General features: G+C 41.1%; 1 protein-coding gene across 2 annotated transcripts in view; it reads right to left on the bottom strand.

Moving 5' to 3' along the window:
• Positions 1 to 21,166, bottom strand: part of ZNF507 (zinc finger protein 507) — a 35,905-nt gene extending 14,739 nt beyond the window's left edge. The window contains exons 1-5 of one of the 2 annotated variants that reach the window (XM_031672087.2): positions 20,998 to 21,124; positions 19,444 to 19,537; positions 11,847 to 13,981; positions 10,155 to 10,272; positions 6,446 to 6,560 (exon numbers count right to left, since the gene is read on the bottom strand). In XM_031672087.2, coding sequence (XP_031527947.2) covers positions 6,446 to 6,560; positions 10,155 to 10,272; positions 11,847 to 13,979 — 2,366 coding nt within the window. In that variant the 5' untranslated portion in view covers positions 13,980 to 13,981; positions 19,444 to 19,537; positions 20,998 to 21,124. Of the gene's footprint in view, positions 1 to 6,445; positions 6,561 to 10,154; positions 10,273 to 11,846; positions 13,982 to 19,443; positions 19,538 to 20,997 lie in introns of both variants that reach the window. The other variant, XM_006212200.4, reaches the window with a different exon arrangement.
• Positions 21,167 to 21,631: the final 465 nt, after the last annotated feature.

Genomic DNA, 21,631 nt, shown 5'->3' on the forward strand with positions numbered 1-21,631 from the left:
CCCCCTCCAAATTAAACTACCTGCTAAACTGTTTTCCTTAAAATAAATTCAAGACTTTCAAAGACCTGTGTTTTTCCCCAAGCCAACATAGTTGACTAACAATTCAACATGCCTTCAGACTAAAAGAGATTTAGGAAGTCTGAAGTACAGTGCAAGTGACAGTATAAGACTTCCAACGGTAGGTCATAGAAGGTAATACAACTTCTGCCTGTTGCCGGTGGATGCAACCGGTTTTCCAGGTTCTTGTCCCATCCCAGGAAGAATTCAGAGACAACATGTACTGGTTAAAAAAGGTAAAGTGAGGATTTATTAAAGGATGGATAATACACTCTCAGGGGGAGAGCGGGCAGGCTCAGGTGAGCGGCTGCCCTGAGTTTCTTTGGCAAATTAGCTACATAGAGTGTAACAATGAATGGGCGGAATATTCATTGGGGAGGGAAGGGTTTGGTGTCGTATTCCCTGATTATCATCCCAACTCCACCTTCCCAGAGGGAGAGGGATTTTTGTCCTTATTCAGTCTGGATCGGAAGTGTCACTGAGTCAGTGCATGATGCGTACTTCTGGTCTGCAAGGCTAATTTTATTGAAATGAGGGCATAATGAGCAAAAGGTTACATTCGGACACTAGAAATTCCTGCCTTTTTTCACCTTTCTTTGTTCTTCTCCAGGCCACTTGTCACCCCCAAAAGCATGATCCCTTATCAGCCCAAAGGTTCCTGCTTTTCTTTCTCTGCCCAGGGACCCCTGGTGTTTACATGATGTGTGGTTTCCTGCATTTGGCCTGTGCCCCTCCTTTCTGCCCAATTCCTGCCATTTTTTCTGTGTCCCCCTTTCTCTGCTCATATCTAGCTATCTGCCTGCTCTAACATGCCTACTTCTTATCTAACCATCACTTTTGGAACCAGCATAGCTGGAAAGTCCATGTGCAGAAATCATGTTATGTGTTCCAGCGAGAGCCCCAGCTGAGGTCCTAGCCAACAGCCAGCACTGACTTCCAGACCGGGGAGGAGCCTTCAGATGACTGGAACCCCAGCTGTCTGAGTCACCTCCAGCCTTCACCTCTTCCCTCCTGAGACCCCAGATCTTATGGAACAGAGACAAGCCACCCCTGCAGTGCCCTTTCTGAATTCCGGACTCACAGAATCCCTGAGCAAAATAAAAGAGCTGCTGTTTCACACACATTTGGGGGTGGTCTGGCATGTAGTGGCAGTGTACCTCACGAAGAGTTCTCTCTGGCACAGAAGACAGGCAGAGTGGCACAGCTGACAGGAGCAAGGGCTCAAGCCTTGGCTCTGCCACTTGTGTGACCTGGGGACAACTGTTTAATCTATCCAGCCTCTGTTTCCGTATCTACAAATGAGGATTAAGTGAGCTGACACATACTGAGCACTCAGCACACTGTCTGGCCCATGAAAAATGTTCTAAAAAATGTTAGCTATTATTATTTGTAATATATTTGTATTTATATAAAGACCAGACTTTATACAACAACTGACCATACACAGGAGGCAACCCTGTCATTCCAAACATCATTCTCATTGCTTTCTGGATTTTTTTTTTTTGAGATGTTTCTTTTACTTTTTTGTGCCATATTAGAAAATCAGGGTCACATAAGCACACAGGGTCACATAAGCACACAGTATTTTTGACCCAGTTGATGTGAATCCTTGAAAATCAGGCTCATTATTTTATAAGCACACATTTTTACCTCTCCCTTCACTATCTACCTTACTCACAGTCTGCTTTTAAAAAATGAGCATCAGTTTCAGAATATAAAGACACAGAAGCCCTAACCACAAAGATTAATAAGCCATAATTTAGGAGATATGTGCTATACGTAATAGACAAAACTTGTCTTTTATTCAGAAAACTTGTCTACTTGTATTCAGAATATATAAAGATCTGCTATAAATCAGAAAAAGTCAGACAATCCAATAAACAAACAGGCAATTAACAAATGAAAATATGCTCAACCTCATAAATCATCAGGAAATGCAAATGAGAACCACAGTAAGATACACACTTACCAGAATGACCAAAATTCAAGACTGACAATACAAAGTCTGGATGAGGGTGTGAACTGTCACAACCACTGTAAACTGGTACAACCATTTTTGAATAACTGTTGATGGTATCTGCCAAAGCTGAACATAGAATGCTCTGTTACCCGCTCCTATGGTAAGTGGAATTATTATCCCACTCATAGGTATAAACCCAGTGGAAATGGACTCATTTCATATATGCACAAAACATAAAAGAATGTTCAAAATGGCATTGTTCATATTGGGGGAAATCTGGCAATAATCCAAACAGCCATCAATAGTACAATAAATAAATTATGGCATGGGCTTACAATGGAATATTATATAGCAATGAAAAGGACTGCATTAGTTCTACACTGGATTACACACAACTATGTTGAGTGAAAGAAACTAGACATAAAAGAATGTGTACTGCATGATTTCATTTATATTAAGTATAAAAACAGGCAAAACTAACTTATGATGTTAGAAATCAAGATGGTGTTTACCTGGTGGGGAAGAGGGAGTAGTTAGTGAGTGGAAGGCCCAAGAAGAGGGTGACACTGAGGAACTGGTAATGGTTTTATTTCTTGGTTTGGGGAGTTACAAGGACGGGTTTACTTTGTGACCATTCATCAAGCCGTACGCTTTTAATCTATAAAGGTTTCAGGATGTATACTGCATTAAATTATGAAATGTACTTAAAAATTTTAAAGAGAGAGACTTAAGAGACTTATCAATCAACTGCAATGTTTGGACCTCCTGATAAAAACAAAATAACTCTAAAAGGATAGTTCTAAACCATTTAAGGAAATATTGGGTACTTTTGGACTGGGCATTAAAATTGGATTGGCTATTAAAAAATCAACATACATATCTGAATAGCTCATCTATTTAAGAAAGAATACCACTATATTTTCAAAATATAATAAACTTATAGAATCAGAGCCATTTTATAGATCAGAAAAACTGAGGTATACAGATAACTATCAGTCACTTACTGAGCACCTACTATGTGCCAGGTAGTGTGCTGAGTACTTCCCTCTGTCACCTTGTCCCTCCTACCTTCCACCCTGCTGTGAATTTTTGTAACCTAAGTACCCACACAATCATGTTTCTAAGGGAAAATGGGCTCAGTGCCACACAGTCAGGAGGACACTTGGTAACCTGAGGAAAACATTTTGTTCTCCTTCTCTAGCTAGTAATTCACAAAGTGGTACTGGGAGATGTTAACTAGGGGGAATTCTAGCACTGCAATACAAAACACAAGAATGGAAAACCTGCAATGACGACAGGGTTTCTGAGATGACCTCATGACTTCACAAGCAGATGAAAGGAACTGCGCCCTTCAATGCTCCAAGTGACATGCTGGGTGTTAATCTGATTCAATCTTCACAAAAATGTATGAGCTAGGCAGTACTCCCCCCAGTTTCATATAGGAAAGGAGGCCTAGCTTAGAACAGCACTCCAGGGTCACCCAGTGGGGGAGGCGGTGCACGGTCCAGGCCTGAGACTAAAGCACCAGTTCTCCCCAAGACACCAGGTTGCCTCCCAGACAGTTGACCCAGCGTGGGGACCTCAGCTTTGACAGCATTTATTTCTACCTGGGTCCAGCATCTCTCTTGTTAAAAAACAAACAAACAAAAAAAAAAACCAAAACGAAACTAGTAAGCTACACCTGCCTATCCAGAAGGAGAATTATTCTCTGTTTCCCAAATGTCGAGAGGTCAACAGCTTTATTGTGTGTGTGGTTAGACAATGAATCAGTGAGAAAGGACAAGGATAAAAACTGGGCCCGATAACTACTGTACAGCTACCATTTACAGGGTGCTTATTATGTGCCAGGATCTTACATACAGTATTTAATCTAGTCCTTACAACAGTCCTATACAGTAGGTGTCTTAATTATCTTCACTTTAGAAATGAGAAGACCAGGAACAGTGAAGTGAAACAGTCTGCCCAAGGTGACAAATGCCGTTAAGTCAGAGAGCCCAGGCTCAATCCCAGGACTGCCTGCTCGCAGAGCCACGGCTCTTACACGTGAAGCTGTACTCACACGAATGGGCTCAGTGAAGGACTGGGACGGCAACATAAAACAGAGAGGCACGAGAAATGAATAGTTATCAACACTGCAGAAAGTCTATTACATAACAGCCACGTTAAAACACACGATCCCTTGTGCAAAGATTAGAAGTGGTGCAACAAAGCACCTTGGTAAGAAACTTATCTGTAAGAAACTCATCATTACTACCTGTGAGCATGTTTCTTAACAAAAAGTAGGGAATCAGAAATGCAGACGGCGTGGACTCTGAGAGAACAAGCCTGAATTCTGACCGTAAGTATACCAGGCAGCAAAATGGAATGAAGCATATTGAAACAATACTCTGATAACTTAGATTAAATTAGGTATCAAGAAGGCTATGCTTACCAGCTAAGCTTAAGGCAAACAGTATGTAACAATGAAGAGAAAGTTCTAGAAACACATTGGAAGAGAACATGCTAATCCATGATGCTCTGTAGCCTGCAGATCCCATGAAGACAAAGAAAGATGTGTATGTTAAGTATTTAAGAAGGTTAAAAAAAGAGTCACAAGATCTGAAAGTTGGGAAGTCAGTCTTATGTAAAAAAGGTAATAATTACGTGGAGGGGGGTGGTATGACAACATTTTTTCTAAGATATAAATACTCAGGTCAAACCCAATAAATTTGGAAAATAACACAGAGACTTCCCTGAAGTAACAGGAAGAAGATTCTCACAGGATGTTGCCCATTGGTACGAAGACCCTAGAACAACTGCCACCAATCCTGTGAGTCTGTGAATATTTTAAGAACATAAGAAAACATAATCCCTAAGACAGCAAAAGCTATCAAATTGAGTCTTTAAGCTATAAGGCTAATCTATTCAGGTAGATGTGAAACTCTCCTCTGTGGAACCAGAATCAGTCATTAACCTCTTTCATAAACGTATCATAATTGTGTATTGGAGAGTTTATTTGTTTACTGTCTATAAACTTCATGATGGCAGGGATGGTACCTTTTTATTATGACTGTAGTCTAAGAGCCTAACACGGCTCCTGGAACATAGTATATGCTCAGTAAATATTTTTTCAATGAATTTGAATAAACAGTCTAATTCTAGACCCAGACATTATTATTTTATTCTTGCCTGGATCACATTAATTTGGCATGTCATTAAATTTAAGAATAAAGACACCTGAAATATAAAAGCAAAGCTTTCTCCTCATGAGAACTAGTGTCCTCCATGTTCTTCTAAGTATTTCCTAGTGTGAATCTTAAATAATACACATTAAATACCACTCTTCATTTACAATTTATGGCACTGAGTTATTAATAATGGTTAGTGGCCTTAATTATACTTGAAGGAAAAATCTTTATTAGGGATCCCAGTTTTAAAAATATTTGAAATAAAAACAGACACACTGACACAAGGTCAAACACCTTCCATAGAGCTACAAAACTTTCTGCAAATAAATCACTATCTGAAGAGTGATTATAAAAAAGTTTGCTGATGAGCAAATTAAGCACATATTATATATTTAATATATAGAGAGAGCACACTATGGGATCAACAATGGCATTTTAAGGCACAGTGTGTCAGGGTTTCATTTCAATATAGTAACATTTCCACATTCACCTGTGTCATACCTATAAAACTTGGGGAGACAGTTAAAACGTGAAACAAGTTAGGTCAAGGGGTTAAAGAGTTCGTGCCAATGCCTAGTACTGTCATGGTGACCAGCTTAGCGCTGAGTAGAAACTTGATGTTCCCCATGGCTACAGGTAGAACAAATTGCTCTATGACAGCTGGACAAATTTTGCAAAAATGTTTGTACCTTTACTATACATAAACAATGAGTATTTAGTTTATTTAAGAAATAATGATTTCTATTTATCAGTCTATCTTAATGCCTATGTTTTCTGACTACATGTTAGAATTGGCTTTTGTGAAAAATCAAGTAACTAAGTTAAATCACCTTACTCTACACATGATAGATTTATTTTCAAAAACAGAATATTTCCTAGGGAATGTTGCTGCTTTTAAGTTTTAAGAATCTTTTGTTAGAATACCGAGTACTTAACTGCTAAACTACTGAAATGTACCCTAAGCACTGAAAATTGCTACAATAATTTATAGCCAAATGAAACCAAAACCATGAAATTGACAGTTATAGACGTCTTCTTATGTTGCAACTAGACAAAATAAATGCCTGTTGTCCTAAGAATCAAGGTTAAAATTCATATTCTTTAACAAACCAAACAATACTTGTGAAACCAGCAAGTGAAAGCTTCTCAGCACTTAATCTGTGTTTAAACAAGTGTTATGACTTTTTAACTACTTCTGCTTTTTTCTTTATTATAAAGTATTTTAATACAAATATTAAAACTCTAGGATCATCACACTTACCTGTAAGGCTTATCAGAGTTATGGATTCGTCTGTGGTTTCTGACACCAACATACGTTGTACTTGTATAATCACACACATCGCATCTATACCGTTTCTGGACTGAAGACTTGCTCCCTGGACAAGGTATTTCAGAGTTTTAGTGACATGTGTTGATTAGATTAAAATGACGGCATTTACATTCCATTGTAAATGAGTATGTACACCACACAGTATAACTGTTTAATAAAGTTAACAAGTTTGAACGTAGCTTCACAGGTTCTCCTGCATGTGCACTATCAGTGGATATAAAGTAAATGTCATCTGATCCGTAAACACAGATACGCTGGGTTAGCCTCTACATAACCCTGTACAAAATTCTAAAACATAATGAACCTGATGCCAGCTGCCCTGCTGACTGTGTAGCAGCTGAATTAACCAGAGATACACTGTTAATTTGAAAAGTGTTAGTGTAATCAATATTGGATATATTGTCTTAAGGAAACACTGATTTGCCAACAAGTTGCAATTAATACTATAATCCAATATTGTAAGTATGGCTACAAAGTATATGTAACAAACTCAATATAAAAAGCCTAAAGCTTTTTCATTCTGTGGGTTTTCTTTGTTTGTAACTGTCAGCTATCAGTGCAACAATGGAAGGGAAAGCAACTACAGATTATTAAGTGTTACATGATGGAGTGTAATTATATCCAGTAAACTGAAAGGTTTACAAGGGCTAATGTGAATATGCAGCTCTTTGAAATGCAGGAAACATGGATCCAGTGGAAATAGGCCATGTTACCACACTGTGCAACAATAGGACTGGGAAATTCAAATCAGAGTAAGCTGGAGGCAAAACATGCAGAATGACTTGATCGCATGAAACTGTTCCTGAAGATATTCAACAGCTTATTTACTCTTTTGTCAGCACAAAGTCCACAGGCCAGTCACAGCCTGACTGCTTTATGTTCAGAAACCAAGCGAGCATAGAAGCTGAGGAATAAGGCAGAACAGGAAGAAAGCTTAGGTAGGACGCTAGCGCACAGTGCATGAAAAGTAAAACTGGTGGCACAAAAGAAAACCCACACGGAAATTGTAACACAACAAAGAAAATCCTTAGGTTAAATTTAAGCTTTCTAAAATTGAAATTTTCTTTTGCTAATAACTACTTTTACCAGGCAGAACAAAATGTCCTAATTTCCTGGAATAAATCTGTAACATTAATATACACACTAATCATAATTATAATTTAAGTATTGCTCTTAATTGGTAGGTTAAAAACTTGCACTTGATTATAAGTGGCACTGTTCCAAATACAGTTTAAAAAAAAAAACCTGAAAAAAATGAAGCGTGAAATATTGGATAATGGTTTTGTGTGAGAAATATTACAGATCAATGACAACTAATAAAAGTGACAGATGGAAAAACTTAATATAGCACAGGCTAGGAGCAACTGTTCCCAATGGAAAGAACATTGGATTTAAAGTTCAGACACTTGGGCTTAGTCTGTGCTCTGTCACTCAGTACCAGTGTGATCACAGGCAAACTATTTTACGTCGTGAGGACTCAGTTTCCTCATCTACAAAATGAAAATACTAGGACCTCCCAGCCTGGTTCAGTAACCAGGAGCACTCTGTATTTCTTCATTCATGCCCTCTGTACCTGACCTGTGTGTCTGCATCAAGTCTGACCTGTCACTAGCTGGAGACTCCCTGAGGGCAGGGGTCTGCCTGCTCTGCTTACAATGAATCCTCAGGGCTTGGCAGATTATAGGTTGACAATAAAGAACAGTTTGATTAAATTTCATGAAGAGACACCGAATCAAAGTGCTCTGCCCACAGCTCTCTCAGAGAACCCATGTTGTTTGCTGACATACCCATCAGTACAGTTCTGTCTTCCTCATTGTGCTGGATACCTTGAAGGCAGTGACACCTCTACAGTACACCAAGCACCTAGCACAGAATCCAGCTCAAGATGGGCACGCCATCTCTTCTGGCAGGACAGAACATCTGACATACCAACACACTGGACCTCTGAGTCAAAAACGTTTATCTGTGCTATCATGACAGACAGAGACCAGGAGCATACATCTCCCTCTTATTTAGTAAGTTTGTTAAATGGTTTAAGAAGTTTTGATAAAACACGAATTATTTTTACCTTCCTTGTGAGCTAAAAACCTGTCCTTTGGCCTGACAACCAGATTTTGAAAGATCTAATATTGAATCAATTAAGGACGCAGGAGGTTATCAGTATCTTAATTGTGACACTACCATGACAGCAAACAGCAAGTAGAGCTGAGCTGGGGTGGGCCTGGTACGGCTAGCAATTTAAAGTCCGTCTGTTGTGTATCCCTAAGAAACAAGAGGATGAGCCACAAAGAATAGATGCTACGAAATGGAATATGTCGGCTAGACAGACCCTAATGCTATGGGGCTCAAACTGGTTATTTTAATTTTGAGCTGATAGTTCAATCTTTTAGATTCAAATTGTGAGTTTTAATTTGTTAACCCATTTGGACAGCTTTAAATTATTGCTTTTGGAGACGGTGCTAGAAAAGACATTCCTCCACTGCTAGTAACCGCAGGTGGCGCCACTGAGTAGTACTTACTTTATTCCTTCATTAGGGATTTATGGCCCAAAGATATCAAATGTTTTAATGTCTCCTTTAAAGGGGATATGGAAACATAATGAATTAAAATAAAAGGAGGCACTTAGGGCTATTTTGTGAAAAGGAAACAAAACTGTTTCAGCTCAGCCATCTATTGCAGAAACAGATGCTGTGTCATAAACTCCTTTTGTTTGGGATAGTTTTACGGGGATGACATCTGTTTGACAAGGGAATTTGGGTGCTACAGTGGTGTCAAAATCAGTTCTTTCAGAAACATTCTAGAATCAGTTATGCTTTCTGGGGTATAATTTAATGAAACATTATGGCAAAACATTTTACTCTGCAGTTGTTTCTAACTTTAATTCTTAGGAAATCTAAAAAAGAAAGTCACCCCAATATGTTTCATTTCCCATAAACACCATGTACCACACTTGAGACACTTAAAGTATATCAATTTAAGTGAGCTGATGCAAGGAAGCACAGCTTATTACGCTTTATCCCTAATTCTCCGGATGTGGCATCCGCCTTTTCATGGAGCTCTAATTAAATCTTTTGATTCTAATATTCCTATTAGCAGAAACTCGGCCGACTGGTACCTAACCGGTACATAAAAAGAGCCTGTGCTGTTTTTTTAAATAATGCAGATGAAATCTGGCAGTCACACTTGGGTAAGAATAAGATCACAGCAGGAAGCTTCAGTTAAAGTTTGAGGTGGGGGCCTGCCATCTGCAAAAGCTATGTTCTCCATGGGTCAACTGGTACCGTGAGAGGAGAGGAGGCTTGCTTTCTAGGCTGCCACTTTCCTGGCTTGCTGGCATTGTGACCTCAGGGTTTATGCTGTATGTGGCTCTTACAGGATGGCATAAATTTCAACTTATGTCTAGCTACACAGTTGCAGTGGAGTGCTCACTAATACAGTACTTCATTTAGTGCTCAGAATTTCCCCAGGAACAGAGGCAAGATTCATTCACACAATATAAAAATACAGGAGAATGTATACAGCTTTAATCCTGAAAATAACCCACATGACAACTAAGGGTGGTTTTTTTTTTTTTTTTTTTTTTTACTTCCTATGCTAGTCAGTGTAGTCTATGTTTAAAAAAAATAAAATGCACAGATACCTTCCTGGACACCTTTTCCATCAGTTGTATCACTGGAAATTCTTGACTCATTAGAAGTTGCTATCGACAAGGTATCTGGAAGACTATGTTGCTCTCTCTCATGGTTCCTCAGTTGACTCTAAAAAATTGAGAGAAATTAGTAAGTAATTTTCAATAAATATACTTGCACAGTTACTGGAAGGCTGCAGGAGGAGTTAATTGCTTTCATGGCCTAGTACCTAGAACACTACCAATATTTTAAAATCAAATGTGCTAAAAGATTACTTGACACATTTGACAGCTTATGGAAAGAAATATAGTACGAAAACACAATCTTATCAAAAAGGCAGGTCCTCTTTTCATGTTCTCTGAAAGGAAGCTACTGCTGTCTCTGGGAGCACTTATGCATGGTGTGTGTATGCTTCCTGAACCCCTGGCAGGCCCAGAGGAGGGTGGAGCAGAGTGTTCAGAACAACTCAATACTTTCACAGAAATAAATCTAATCAGTTAAGTTCTGGACTTCTGCTAATTTCTGCTTTTAAGTATCAGCTAAACATGTAAAAGAGACTTTACTGGAACTGCTCCTCCAAGGACAGCTCCTTCCTCACCTCCACTGCCAAGAATCAAGGGTGCAGTAGCAAGAGAAACTCCTGGAACTTGCCCCTGCAGCCCATTTGGATGGCTACCTGTCCACTGACCCGTGGCCATTTATGAATTTCATGAGGGCAATCTAAGTGGCAGTGAATCTCAGACTTAGAGGCTTTTATATTCCTGGGCACCTTTTTACTACCAGCTGGACTCTAGATGATCTGAGAGAAAAAGTCTACATCTACAACCCAGTTAGCCTTTTAGGACACACTTTTTTCCCCCAAACAGTCAACTGGCACACTGAAGAAAAGTTCTAAACCAACGATTCAATGAATGTAAATTTCCTTTACAAAAGCAGTATTTCATAGGCAGCATATAACATGAAAATCACAAAGTAATCCTTGAAAGTCCCTTAAACTTCCCACAAAACAACATACGTGGGCTCTACTTCCACTGCACAGTCTTTCATTAAGTCTAATACAGTCCATTTTTCCTTCTGCAATGATATAAATCAGTTGGTTGTGTAGCAACAGAAGTAAATGACTTGCATTTTGGGACCATGTAAGATGAAAAATAGGTACTCTTTGCGTTGAGGATGTAAGGTTAAATTAGTGTCAGTCAAATGTGTGTACAATGTCCCTCCACTGTACATGCCCTTGGAATTCTCTTGCACTTTAAAATCAACATATTTTTCAAAAGATATACACACTAGGGGAGGCTACAGCTCAGTGGTAAAGAGCGTGCTTAGCGTGCACGAGGTCCTGGGTTCAATCCCCAGTACCTCCTCTGAAAATAAACGAACCTAACTACCTCCCCCCAAAATAAAAATTAAAAAATTAAATAATATAAAGATAGACACATTAAAGCACTAAAGCAGTAAACACAGGCCTGCTAAGAAGGTGGCAGGCCGGGGAAAGAATCCTGCAACAGGCATTGTGATGACCCAGATTTCAGTCCCAACTTTAATACTAGTCAGTTGGGATCCCATGGACAGATTATCAGTTTTTTTTTGTGGGCCTCAGTCTCCATATGTGTAAAATGAGGTGTGTGTCCGCGATCTACAAAGTCCCCACCTTGCTCTAAAATTCCAAGGTTCTCTGAATGAGTTCACGAACTGACACTCACCTTATAATGAAAAGATTCTTCGCACTGCTTGCACTGGTATATTCTTGTTTTACAGTGGTTGATCATGTGGTTCTCCAAGTCTTTGCTGTTGTCAGCTATGTGCTCACAGATAGGACACTGATACGGCTGTCTCTGTCGATGGACGCGTAAGTGCTGCTTGATGTAGCCCTTGTTACCGCTGGTGTAGTGACACAAACGGCAGCGGTAGGGCCGCTCAGCATCAGGGATGTATTCCACCACGTTGCTTCCTGACAAACTCGGGTCGCTGCTGGGCTGGCACTGGGCATTGTCCTGCAGCTCTTTCAGAATGTCGTCATCGGAAGCGTTTTGGTCTGTCCTTTCCCTTAATTTTTCAATCACGGTCAGTAAGGACATGCTGATGCCTGTCTTCACTTGCCCGTCTGACAATTCCTGCCTACCCTCTGGGAGGGCTACTAAGGCAGAGTTGCTTTGGTTAAAACTAGTCAGCCCCTCTGAGGAGTTTTTAAGCGGTGGTATCATTTTAGAATATGCTGCCAATGTGCTATCTACTTGCCTTTGTCCGGTATCTGGATCTAAAAGGTTTATATTCCCGTAGTGCCCGAGGTTGGCTCGTGTGAGTTCTGCAGCTCTTATTGGCATTGTGACCAGGGCTTCTGCAGCTAACGAGTGTAGTCTAAGAGACTCAGAATTTGTCCTTCTTCGGCCCGGTGGGGCATTCTCATCAGGAGCCAGTCCTTTATTTATTAACTCGCTGTCTTTCTTCTCTGTATTGCTCCAGCCTATGATCAGCCCCCCAATATCGACAGTACACTTATCAGCACGATAAACTTCATCTCTTCCCTCACACCCAATCTTGGCCTCTGTCGGGCTCAGGTTTTTCCCCTCCTCGATGTCAGCATTCATGAGGAAATGTTTCTGCGAAAGAGTTTCTTCGGCACTTGGCAGGCGTTCCACTATCACGTTAACGTGACCTTTTTTATTTGGGCTACTGCTAATGATTTTCTGTGCTGATGAAAGTAGGCTATCAGCGACCAGATTCTCCTCTGCATCAGAAATCACCTCTAGCATTTCTTCCTCATTAGGGTCAAGAGTGACTGACTGACTGAGGTGAACCCCTCCTTCCGCACTCGGTTCTAAAGGAGACGAAGATGATAACGGTTCTGAGCTGCAAATCTGCACCTGTACTGATGGCCCGTTGTGGATGCTCAGTTCGTTATCTCCAATGGCAATGACGACTGCGTCGACCCCACCAGGTGCAGCAGCCACTGAAGGGTCCAGCAAGCCCAGGGGCTCATTTTCGTTTTCAAAGATCGGATAGGAGCAATCAACCTCCCCAGCGTGTTTCCAAGCATGTGTTTTCAACATTCTCTGCTGGCCACAAGTATAACTACAAAACAAGCACCGATACATGCCGTACTGCTCATAGGCATACCATTTCCTCCTCCCCATACCTGCCACGGATGCCTTCTGGACGGTATGAGTCTGTGGGTTATCCACACTTACTGGGACATCAGGAGTGGCTTCATTATGCCTTTCTGTGGTTCTCTGACACAAGGAGCTGGTGGGGCTTACGCACTGTTGGGCTTTGGATTGAATGTGACTGTTGGCATCGTTTTCGTGATCATTTACCACGTGAGCTTCGAGTTCCTCCTGGCTTTTCGATGTAATATGGCACTCTGAGCACATTAGTATCACTTCATTCTGCTGTCCATGCTGCTTGATGTGATCTTTTAACACGGAAAAAGATGATGACAGAAACTTACAAAGGCTACACTGGTAAGACATAGCCTTCCCATCATTCTGGGCAAGAGAGTCAGGGGTAAAATGCATTTGTGACATCTCAGCCTGTCTAGTATCAGCAGCAGGTGACTGGGTTACTTTAGCTGGAATCTCGCAAGGTTCTTGACTTTCAAGAAAGCGGTTTGCAGCACTTGAACGTGACCGTTTTTTCCCAATTAAAAGACATTTTTGGGACTTTTCATGTTCCACTATCTTGCTTAACTTTTGGATAACATGGATTAATGGATCTGTTTTAGCTTTTCTTTGCTCATCGATTTCCAGTGATGAACTGATGACAGTTTCGGCAGTCAGTATAGCTTCTTGCTCCCCAATGTCTGGCACCAACATGGCGACACTGCTGCTTTCTTCCATATCTAAAAAGGAGAATATATGACAGAAAGAAACACCAGATTACAGCAGCACTATATAATTCAGGAAATCTAAACTAGTATTAGAGTTTAAGCTAATCTAAGTACTTTCCAACCTGGGAGTTCCACATCAATTGTTTTCAATAAAGATGTAAAATTGTTTAGAATTTTTCTTTGGAATGCTATCCCTTACCAAGACTGATGATTGACATCTTTCCATCCTTCATTTTTTCCTTTGGAAATAACATTAACAATCTGCACTTCCTTTTTTCTTCACTTTCTTTCCCCTAGACAGCTAGCTGGACCCAATCAGTACTCCCTCTCTTTTGCACAATGCCAACAAACAACAACAACAACAAACTCCCAAAACCAAAACCCTGCTATTCCTTTATTAAAGGAATACAGCCATCCCCAGGCATGTGGGACCACCTCAAATTATGATGAAATATCATTCTGTAAAGCCAACACATGACTGACACAATTCTTGGTGGACAACTTCTCACACCAAATAAAACTGTGGTTTTATTACTAAAATCATAAATTTTTTTTCTCCCCAGATTTTTGGAATTGTGAAAATATGGGCAAGTAACCTATTGGAAAGGGCATAGTGAATTTTGAGACGTGCTATGCAAATGAAACTAAATAAAAGCAATGTCCCAGTTCCTTCTTTTACTTCCTTTGATTTATCTTCCTGAAGATAAACCACAAACTATGCTGTGGTTTTTTTCCTAGAGGTCATATTAGTGGTCAGCTATTACTCTCTCTCACTCACACACACACATACATATTTTTCTTTTCCTAAAAGGGAAAGGGACATCAGGGAGGGGAATAAAAGTGATGTTCTAGTAGTGTTTTAGGTATGAAAAAGCACAGAGACCTCAGAAGGGGTTATCTGAAGGTTCTAGTAACGTGTTATGGCCAAGGAAGTCACTAAACATAAAATACGTATCTTTCATGTTAAATCTTGAATACTCTATTTCCTGGCAGTACTTTAATTTCAAACATTTCCTTTGGCTTAAAGTGAGATTAATTTGTTGACTTGGATCACATTTTTAAGTTTAGGCTTTTTTCCAGCAACAAGTTTTGTTTTTCCACATTTTAGGTGCATTCTGGAATCTTACTCACAACATTCAGTAAATGCCAGCAAAATAGACCAGAGATAACACTATTCTAAATCTCAGTCACAGGCTCTGAATTCTTATTTGAAGGAGATGAATCATGGCTCCTTTTCTCTTAGGCGGCTCAATCAGCATACAGGGGACCTTCAGCCCCTGCCAAGATAATACTTCCACTCCTGCCAGACCTCACCAGTGCTCTGACCAGCTTCAGGGCCGGTTCTCCCATATCAACTGACAGCAGTTTTGTTATGGCTTTTCCTCTTATTTTCTACTCTTTCTGGCATACTAACTTTCTATATCCAGGTCCATGTCATGCAAAAAGGCAAACATTTTATTCTCGGCTTCTTTAGTACCACTTCTTCCCTCCTTGTGAATACTCTGCCCTGTGGAATCAGCTTTTTTTTCTCTTTCCACTTCTATCTGCACTTGCAGCAGGGAATGCATCCCACAGCCATTGCAACAGTGACAGCCAGGCCAGCTCCCAAAGGCCAGTGGCCCTTTGGCCACTGTCTCCCTTAAATGACCTGATGGTATTACCTCTCAAAAAGACTGGTTCCTTTACATCTTTCTCAAGTAGGAAGAACAAAAGTGTTCTTGAACCTCTACACTCAACCTTAAGTCACTAAAGAAAGGAACCAGTTGGTGGAAATGATTTGTTTCTTTAGAAAAGCCCTTTGTGACTTCATAGGTCACTTTACTGCCTGAGATTTCCATATTTTTAGGCCAAAGGAAGCTTTGGCTCTTCATGTGACTACTGATTTCCCTTCAGGGTCATTCACTTAAGGCTTTATTTCTTTCAGTTCAACTGTTAAATGCAAATTACTTAAATACTAGTTAATAGGAATCCTTGAACATTCAATTTCTTGCACAAGATTTGGTGCCCCACTACAGATGGAAGGTCTCCTTCCCATGAAATGTGACATCCATGCAGGCTGATTGACAATCTGTAGGTTAGCAAGTGAGTATTTGCTCAACAGACTTTGCACACCCACAGGGTTACAAAGGTGACTCATATTATCCTTCTTCTATTTAATGATATAATAGGAGGGAGACAGAGCAGTACAAATTGCTCCCTGTGGATATTTCAGCGTGTACCTTAAAAAGAAAGTGAAATGAAGAAGAGGAGGAGTTCATCTTATCTTGAGAAAAAGACTAACACAAAAGAATCTGACAAAACATTCAGACTTTAAAGCTGTATCTGCTCAGGCATTAAGAGCTAATGGAAATTTGCAGCAGATGCTCCAATTTTCCCTGAACATTTATGTAAGTATCTCATTTTAGAGGCTGCATACATTTGGGGATAAGTACAGAAATGGCAGCTATAAAACAGAAATGACAACATAAAATACATCAAGAAACACCTGAAAAACCACTCTGCGTCCACATGGCAAAATCGATGCACAAGTTAAGCCGCATTGAAACAAAAGTCTCTACTAAAAAAGGTTAGACAAACAGCTCATAATAAAATATACACTGAGAGGAAGTTAGGTTCATGCCAAAATTTTCACAAAAATTTCACTTAGGCTACCAATGTGCATATATATATATATATATATATATATATATATATACACACACACACACACATACACACCCCTACATACATACATATACACACACATGCATGATTGCATGTCGTGAAGTAAAATTTACTTGAATAATAAAAGAGATGAAAATGAGGAGTATGAATACAATCCCACTGGCTCAAGAATGATGACAACCTGGATTATGATTATCCGCATACTGTCCATGGCCTCAAAGAGACCAGTGTAAATTCATCTCAAAAAAAAATTACCATGGTTGGGGGGAGGGCGAGTGGAGAAGGTGGGGACAAAGAAAGAATGACAAATTTTCTAACTGGAGTGACGAGTACCTAGGAGTTCATTATACTATTCTTTCTACTTTGTGTAAATGTTTAATATCTTTTAAAATAAAAAATTAGAAAAAAAATTGTTACATGCAAGGCACCAAGCAAAATACCGGGAAGAACGGAAAAAAACTTAAACTCACAGAGTTTCAAACTGGGTTGAGTGGTAAGACTAACATATTTAGAAGTTAAAAAGAATTAACAGCTTTAAAACAACCCAACAGTACACACAGTGAAATAGTCAAGAGGCCACAGGCAATTACCAAAATCCTAACAGAGACTGAAAAGAGCCCATTTTGGTCTAGGAAGGTAAGCCAAGCCTTCTCGAAGAGGTAAGATGCACACTGGATTCCAAAGGAAGAGCATGCCGGACCTCATCCACCTGCCCCTGTGGGCTCAGTGTCTCCTCTTCTTCACTCTGCTCTGTCTCAGGAGGGATTACATCATCAGGCTCCCAGGCTCTCTGGTTTCTGGTTGAGTTATGCCAATGGGAAGCCATGACAGGGGATCAGAAGGAGGCTGCAGAGGAACAGCAACATATTCATTTCCCTCGTTCCCTCCCTCGAGGTCACCCTGAACTGGCTGTGTTCCTCAACACAAGGCCATTCTCTCCAGGCCGGCTGTTCTACAAGGACTCTCCTGGTTCCGGTACCTCTCCCTTCTCCTGATGCTGCCAGCTCTGGATAACCAAACTGTTCCTGTGGTTGGCCTATACAAGTCCTACCCCTTTATTGTAAATATCTTTGTAAATGCATCCTCCTTGAATTATCCTAATTTGAGTGTGCCATCTGCTTGCTTGGAATTCTGTTGACAAGAAAACAGCCTTAACATTATTAGATTTTCAGAAGTGAGAATAAGCATGCGACCTGGGGATTACTGAGAAGATCATCATGGCTGAAAAGTAAGGTTTACCAGGAGGAGGAGGGACTCTAGCTGTCAGCAAGCAGGGGATTGCTTGCTTGGAATCTTTAGACATAATATTAGACCAAATATCTCACGTTATTACAAATAAATAAATACAAGCTGTATCCCAAACCAGAAAAGCTGTACAGCCTTTTCCACTGAATCTCAGATCTTCCTTAGACAACAGAATTCCACAGGCAAAAGCTTGTAATTATGTCTTCCCCAAGAAAAGAGCCAAATTATTTCAGTTGTCTTTATTTCCTTATGATTTGCTATTTGGTTTATCTGTATATCTAATTAGTTCCTTTCAGTTACAGCAGTATGGTTATCATAAGCAAAATCAAGTTGAACAATTCATGTGGGTCTGGGTGGGACGGGAGAAAGGCTGTAATTTTCTGTGTCTGAACGAAGACAGTTCAGTATGTTACATAAAGAATGTTTTCTTTCAGACTAAAATGTGTTCTTTCCCAACTAGAAAAAAAAATTGTTATAGAAGTGATGGCAATTTCTCATTCTTCCAGATTATTGTAATTCTAAAATATAAAACATTTATTTTGCTCTAGCCAAAAGGCAGGGGACATGGCTCATGGGTTCGTCTCCTAGAGGAACCTCAGTTAGCTGTGTGACCTTAGGCAAGTCACTGTTGTGGGGGGTTTTACATTCTGCAGATGTAAAGCAAGACTTGTGCTGAATGAACTTCCATGTTCCTGAGTTAAAAACTGCCTATGAAAAGTTCCCTGGAAACTGCTTATGTTACCTGTAGATTTACCTTACTCTTTTTTCCTTTTTAAAAAAATTTACCTTACTAACATCAGCTATAACTTACTTGAACTAAAGCCTCCTTAGCTTAATGTAATTATTAATTGCCACCAAGAAAAAATTTGAGTATAAATTTCAAAGTATATGAATTTCATAGTCTAAGATTTCTCAGCTGGCATACAGCCTGGGAAAATATTTGAATTTGGCAGCTGTAGGTAAGACATGAGTTCTAACTAATGTTAACTAATACTCCGATTTAACATTTACTGAGTACGGTATCATGTGCCAAGCAATGTGCTGGAGACTACCAAACCGAGTAAGAGGGAATCCCTGTCCTTGAGGCGCTTACAGGCCACAGACTAATGCCAGTGTAGATTCTGTGTACTACTTGCGTACTTCTTGGTAATACTGGCCTCTTTTTTTGCAGAACTGGAATTCAGGTCTGATTCCAAATCCATCCTTTCTCAATATACAATGTTCTTAATTCTCAGTGTGAACAACAAAAGTGTACAAAGTATCAATGCTGAAAAGAACAGCAGCCCTTTACAGCTAGGCTGTATCAAACATGTTAGTGTGTTTGAGCCTCATAACTTTTTTTTTTTTGAGGGGGGAGGTAATTAGGTTCGTTTATTTTTAAATTATTATTATTTTTTTAATTTAATGGAGGCACCGGGGATTGAACCCCCGACCTCGTGCATGCCAAGCATGCGCTCCACCCACTGAGCTATACCTTCACCTCTTAACTCTTTTTGGGGGCAGGCTAGGTGCGGTTACACAACTTTATAAGTAAGGAAACACTCAGTGCAGTTTAAGTGACTTACCCAAGGTTACATGGCTGTTAAGTGGCAGAGCCAGTGTCTTTCATATCAATTCCTGAAATTTATACAGTCCCTTGGATCAATCTTCAAAATCCAGCTGTGGCCAAGAATGAAAGTATATAGTATCAAACATTTTCTTGGTGAAACAAAGTAAAGATTTTTTTTTTTCGGCAGTGCAAAATTGCCCAATACTGCATGTCAGAAAGAAATTCAGAGGAATGTTCATGCAACTTGATTACGTGATGCAAATTTACATAATTTACCTAACAAGCAGACTTCTGGATTGTGCACAAGTTAGAAAAAAAAAAACAGCTCTGGAAACTTCTCCAATAATTGTGTATTTTATGTTTAAACTCAGAACTTATCTAACTGACTCAGAATAATATTGGTTTTACTGATACCACTTTCTAATGAATAAGAAACAATAAATTGTATTTTGCCATTTAAATCTTAACCAAAATACAATCTAAAGAATGATTCTGAAAACTTACAACAGTTCTACAACTGAATGGCAACATAAAAAGATAAAACAGGGTGGACTGACCTATATACCGTCTAACGCTGTTTCCTACCCTGGCTCTGTATTTCTTTGCTACTGTTTCTTATACTTAAGCTAGAATGAATCTAAAAGATCAAAGACTTTGTATTCGTTTCACCTAGAAGGCAACTTTATCGATTAGGGTTAAGTAAATAGCTCACTGCCACGGCAGAAGCTGTATTTGGCTTTCCCCGAAATTTAATTTTAAACGAGTTAGTGAGGTAAAGGAACGGAGGGTCAGGCTTTCTCTTGTAATCAGTAATGCAACCCATACGCTGACTCAGAGCAGTGTACTGAATAAAGTACAAACTCAAAAGAAGTGACAAACCCAGTGATTGCCGGATAAGAGAGATGCAGACTGATTGCCAATTACAGCCCACTACAGTAACCAAAAAGATCGCCTACGGGTTAGGATGGTGGCCGCCGCCTAATTAGTCATCCGGGCCTTCCACACACAAACCATTCACTCCGGATGCCCCCAGGTCTTACAAGGTGGGAGATTTCCCCAAGGATCTCAGTGATCTCTGGGGAGACTACTTCATCGAACAGGCTCTAAATATGGGCAGAAGGCTAGGACTGCTTTGATGTACTAGCTTTTTCCTACACCAAGCAGTGGCTAAAGGGCTGGGGCGATGCGGCTGAAGAAAAGTAATCAAGGGATGCGGTGAGGACACCGCTGTTCGCTCCATCCCGACTGGCCTAAACGGTTTCACAGATGCAGAGGGAAAGGAAGCGACGCCTCTGCGGGCCTGCCTGCGGACAAGGTTGGTGACTGTATGCGGGGAGCGGCAGGTTCCCCCCACCCCCAGCTGCCGGGCTAGCCCGGGGTCTCCACAGGCCTTGCGGTAGGCGGCACAGAGGTCTGAAAAGGGACACGGAACTTGGGGCATGTGGCAAGCACCGGGCGGGTGTCGGCCGGCTGAGGAGGAAGCGGGCGCCGGTAGAGGCCTGAGGGGAGGAAACACATGGACGGCGGCGGCGCTAACAGCGGGCTGAGGGGCGGCCCCGGGGCGCGGTACCTGCGGTCGGGCGGCGGCTGCTGCTTCCGCGAGCCTCCTTTGGCCGGCCAGGAGGCTGGCCGTACCCTCGCCCTCGTCCTCGCCCGCCTCTCTCCCGGCTCTTTTCCCTCTTTTCCCCCGCTTTTCCCCTCCTCATCCGGAGCTCCAAAATGGCGGCGCTGGGGACGGATCACGTGAGCCGGGGGCCGGTCAGGTGACGCGAGTGGCGGGCGGTGGGGGCGGGGCGATGCTCAGGCCCCGCCCACGGGCGTCCCGGGGCGCTGGGCTGGGCGGGCGCGAAGACTGTACCCCGCCGGCGCACTGCAGCCCGCGGTTCCTGGGCGAGATTTGGGGGCGGGGGTTGTCGGGCTCTGAAGGTACCTCAGTGGTCGTTGGGTTTAGAAGTCACTGTGTGTTCACTTTGGAGTCTCCTCACATCGCCCAAACCTGCTGTGGGCTAGCTTCATTGCCCCGTCCTCCTCCTGATTGGCTTCCAACAATGGGATGTCTTCCCAGCCCTGTGCTTCTAAATTTGTTCCTGCTTTTGGTTGGGTTATACTGTTTTGTTGTGTTCTTGGTTAAAATGTAGAGGTCCTAGGCTAGGTCTATGGTTGGACTTCAGGTGTGTCTGGTGAGGGGCAGAGCTGGCAGGGGG

The sequence above is a fragment of the Vicugna pacos genome, chromosome 9 (assembly GCF_048564905.1).
Source record: "Vicugna pacos chromosome 9, VicPac4, whole genome shotgun sequence".
Taxonomy (NCBI): Eukaryota; Metazoa; Chordata; class Mammalia; order Artiodactyla; family Camelidae; genus Vicugna; species Vicugna pacos.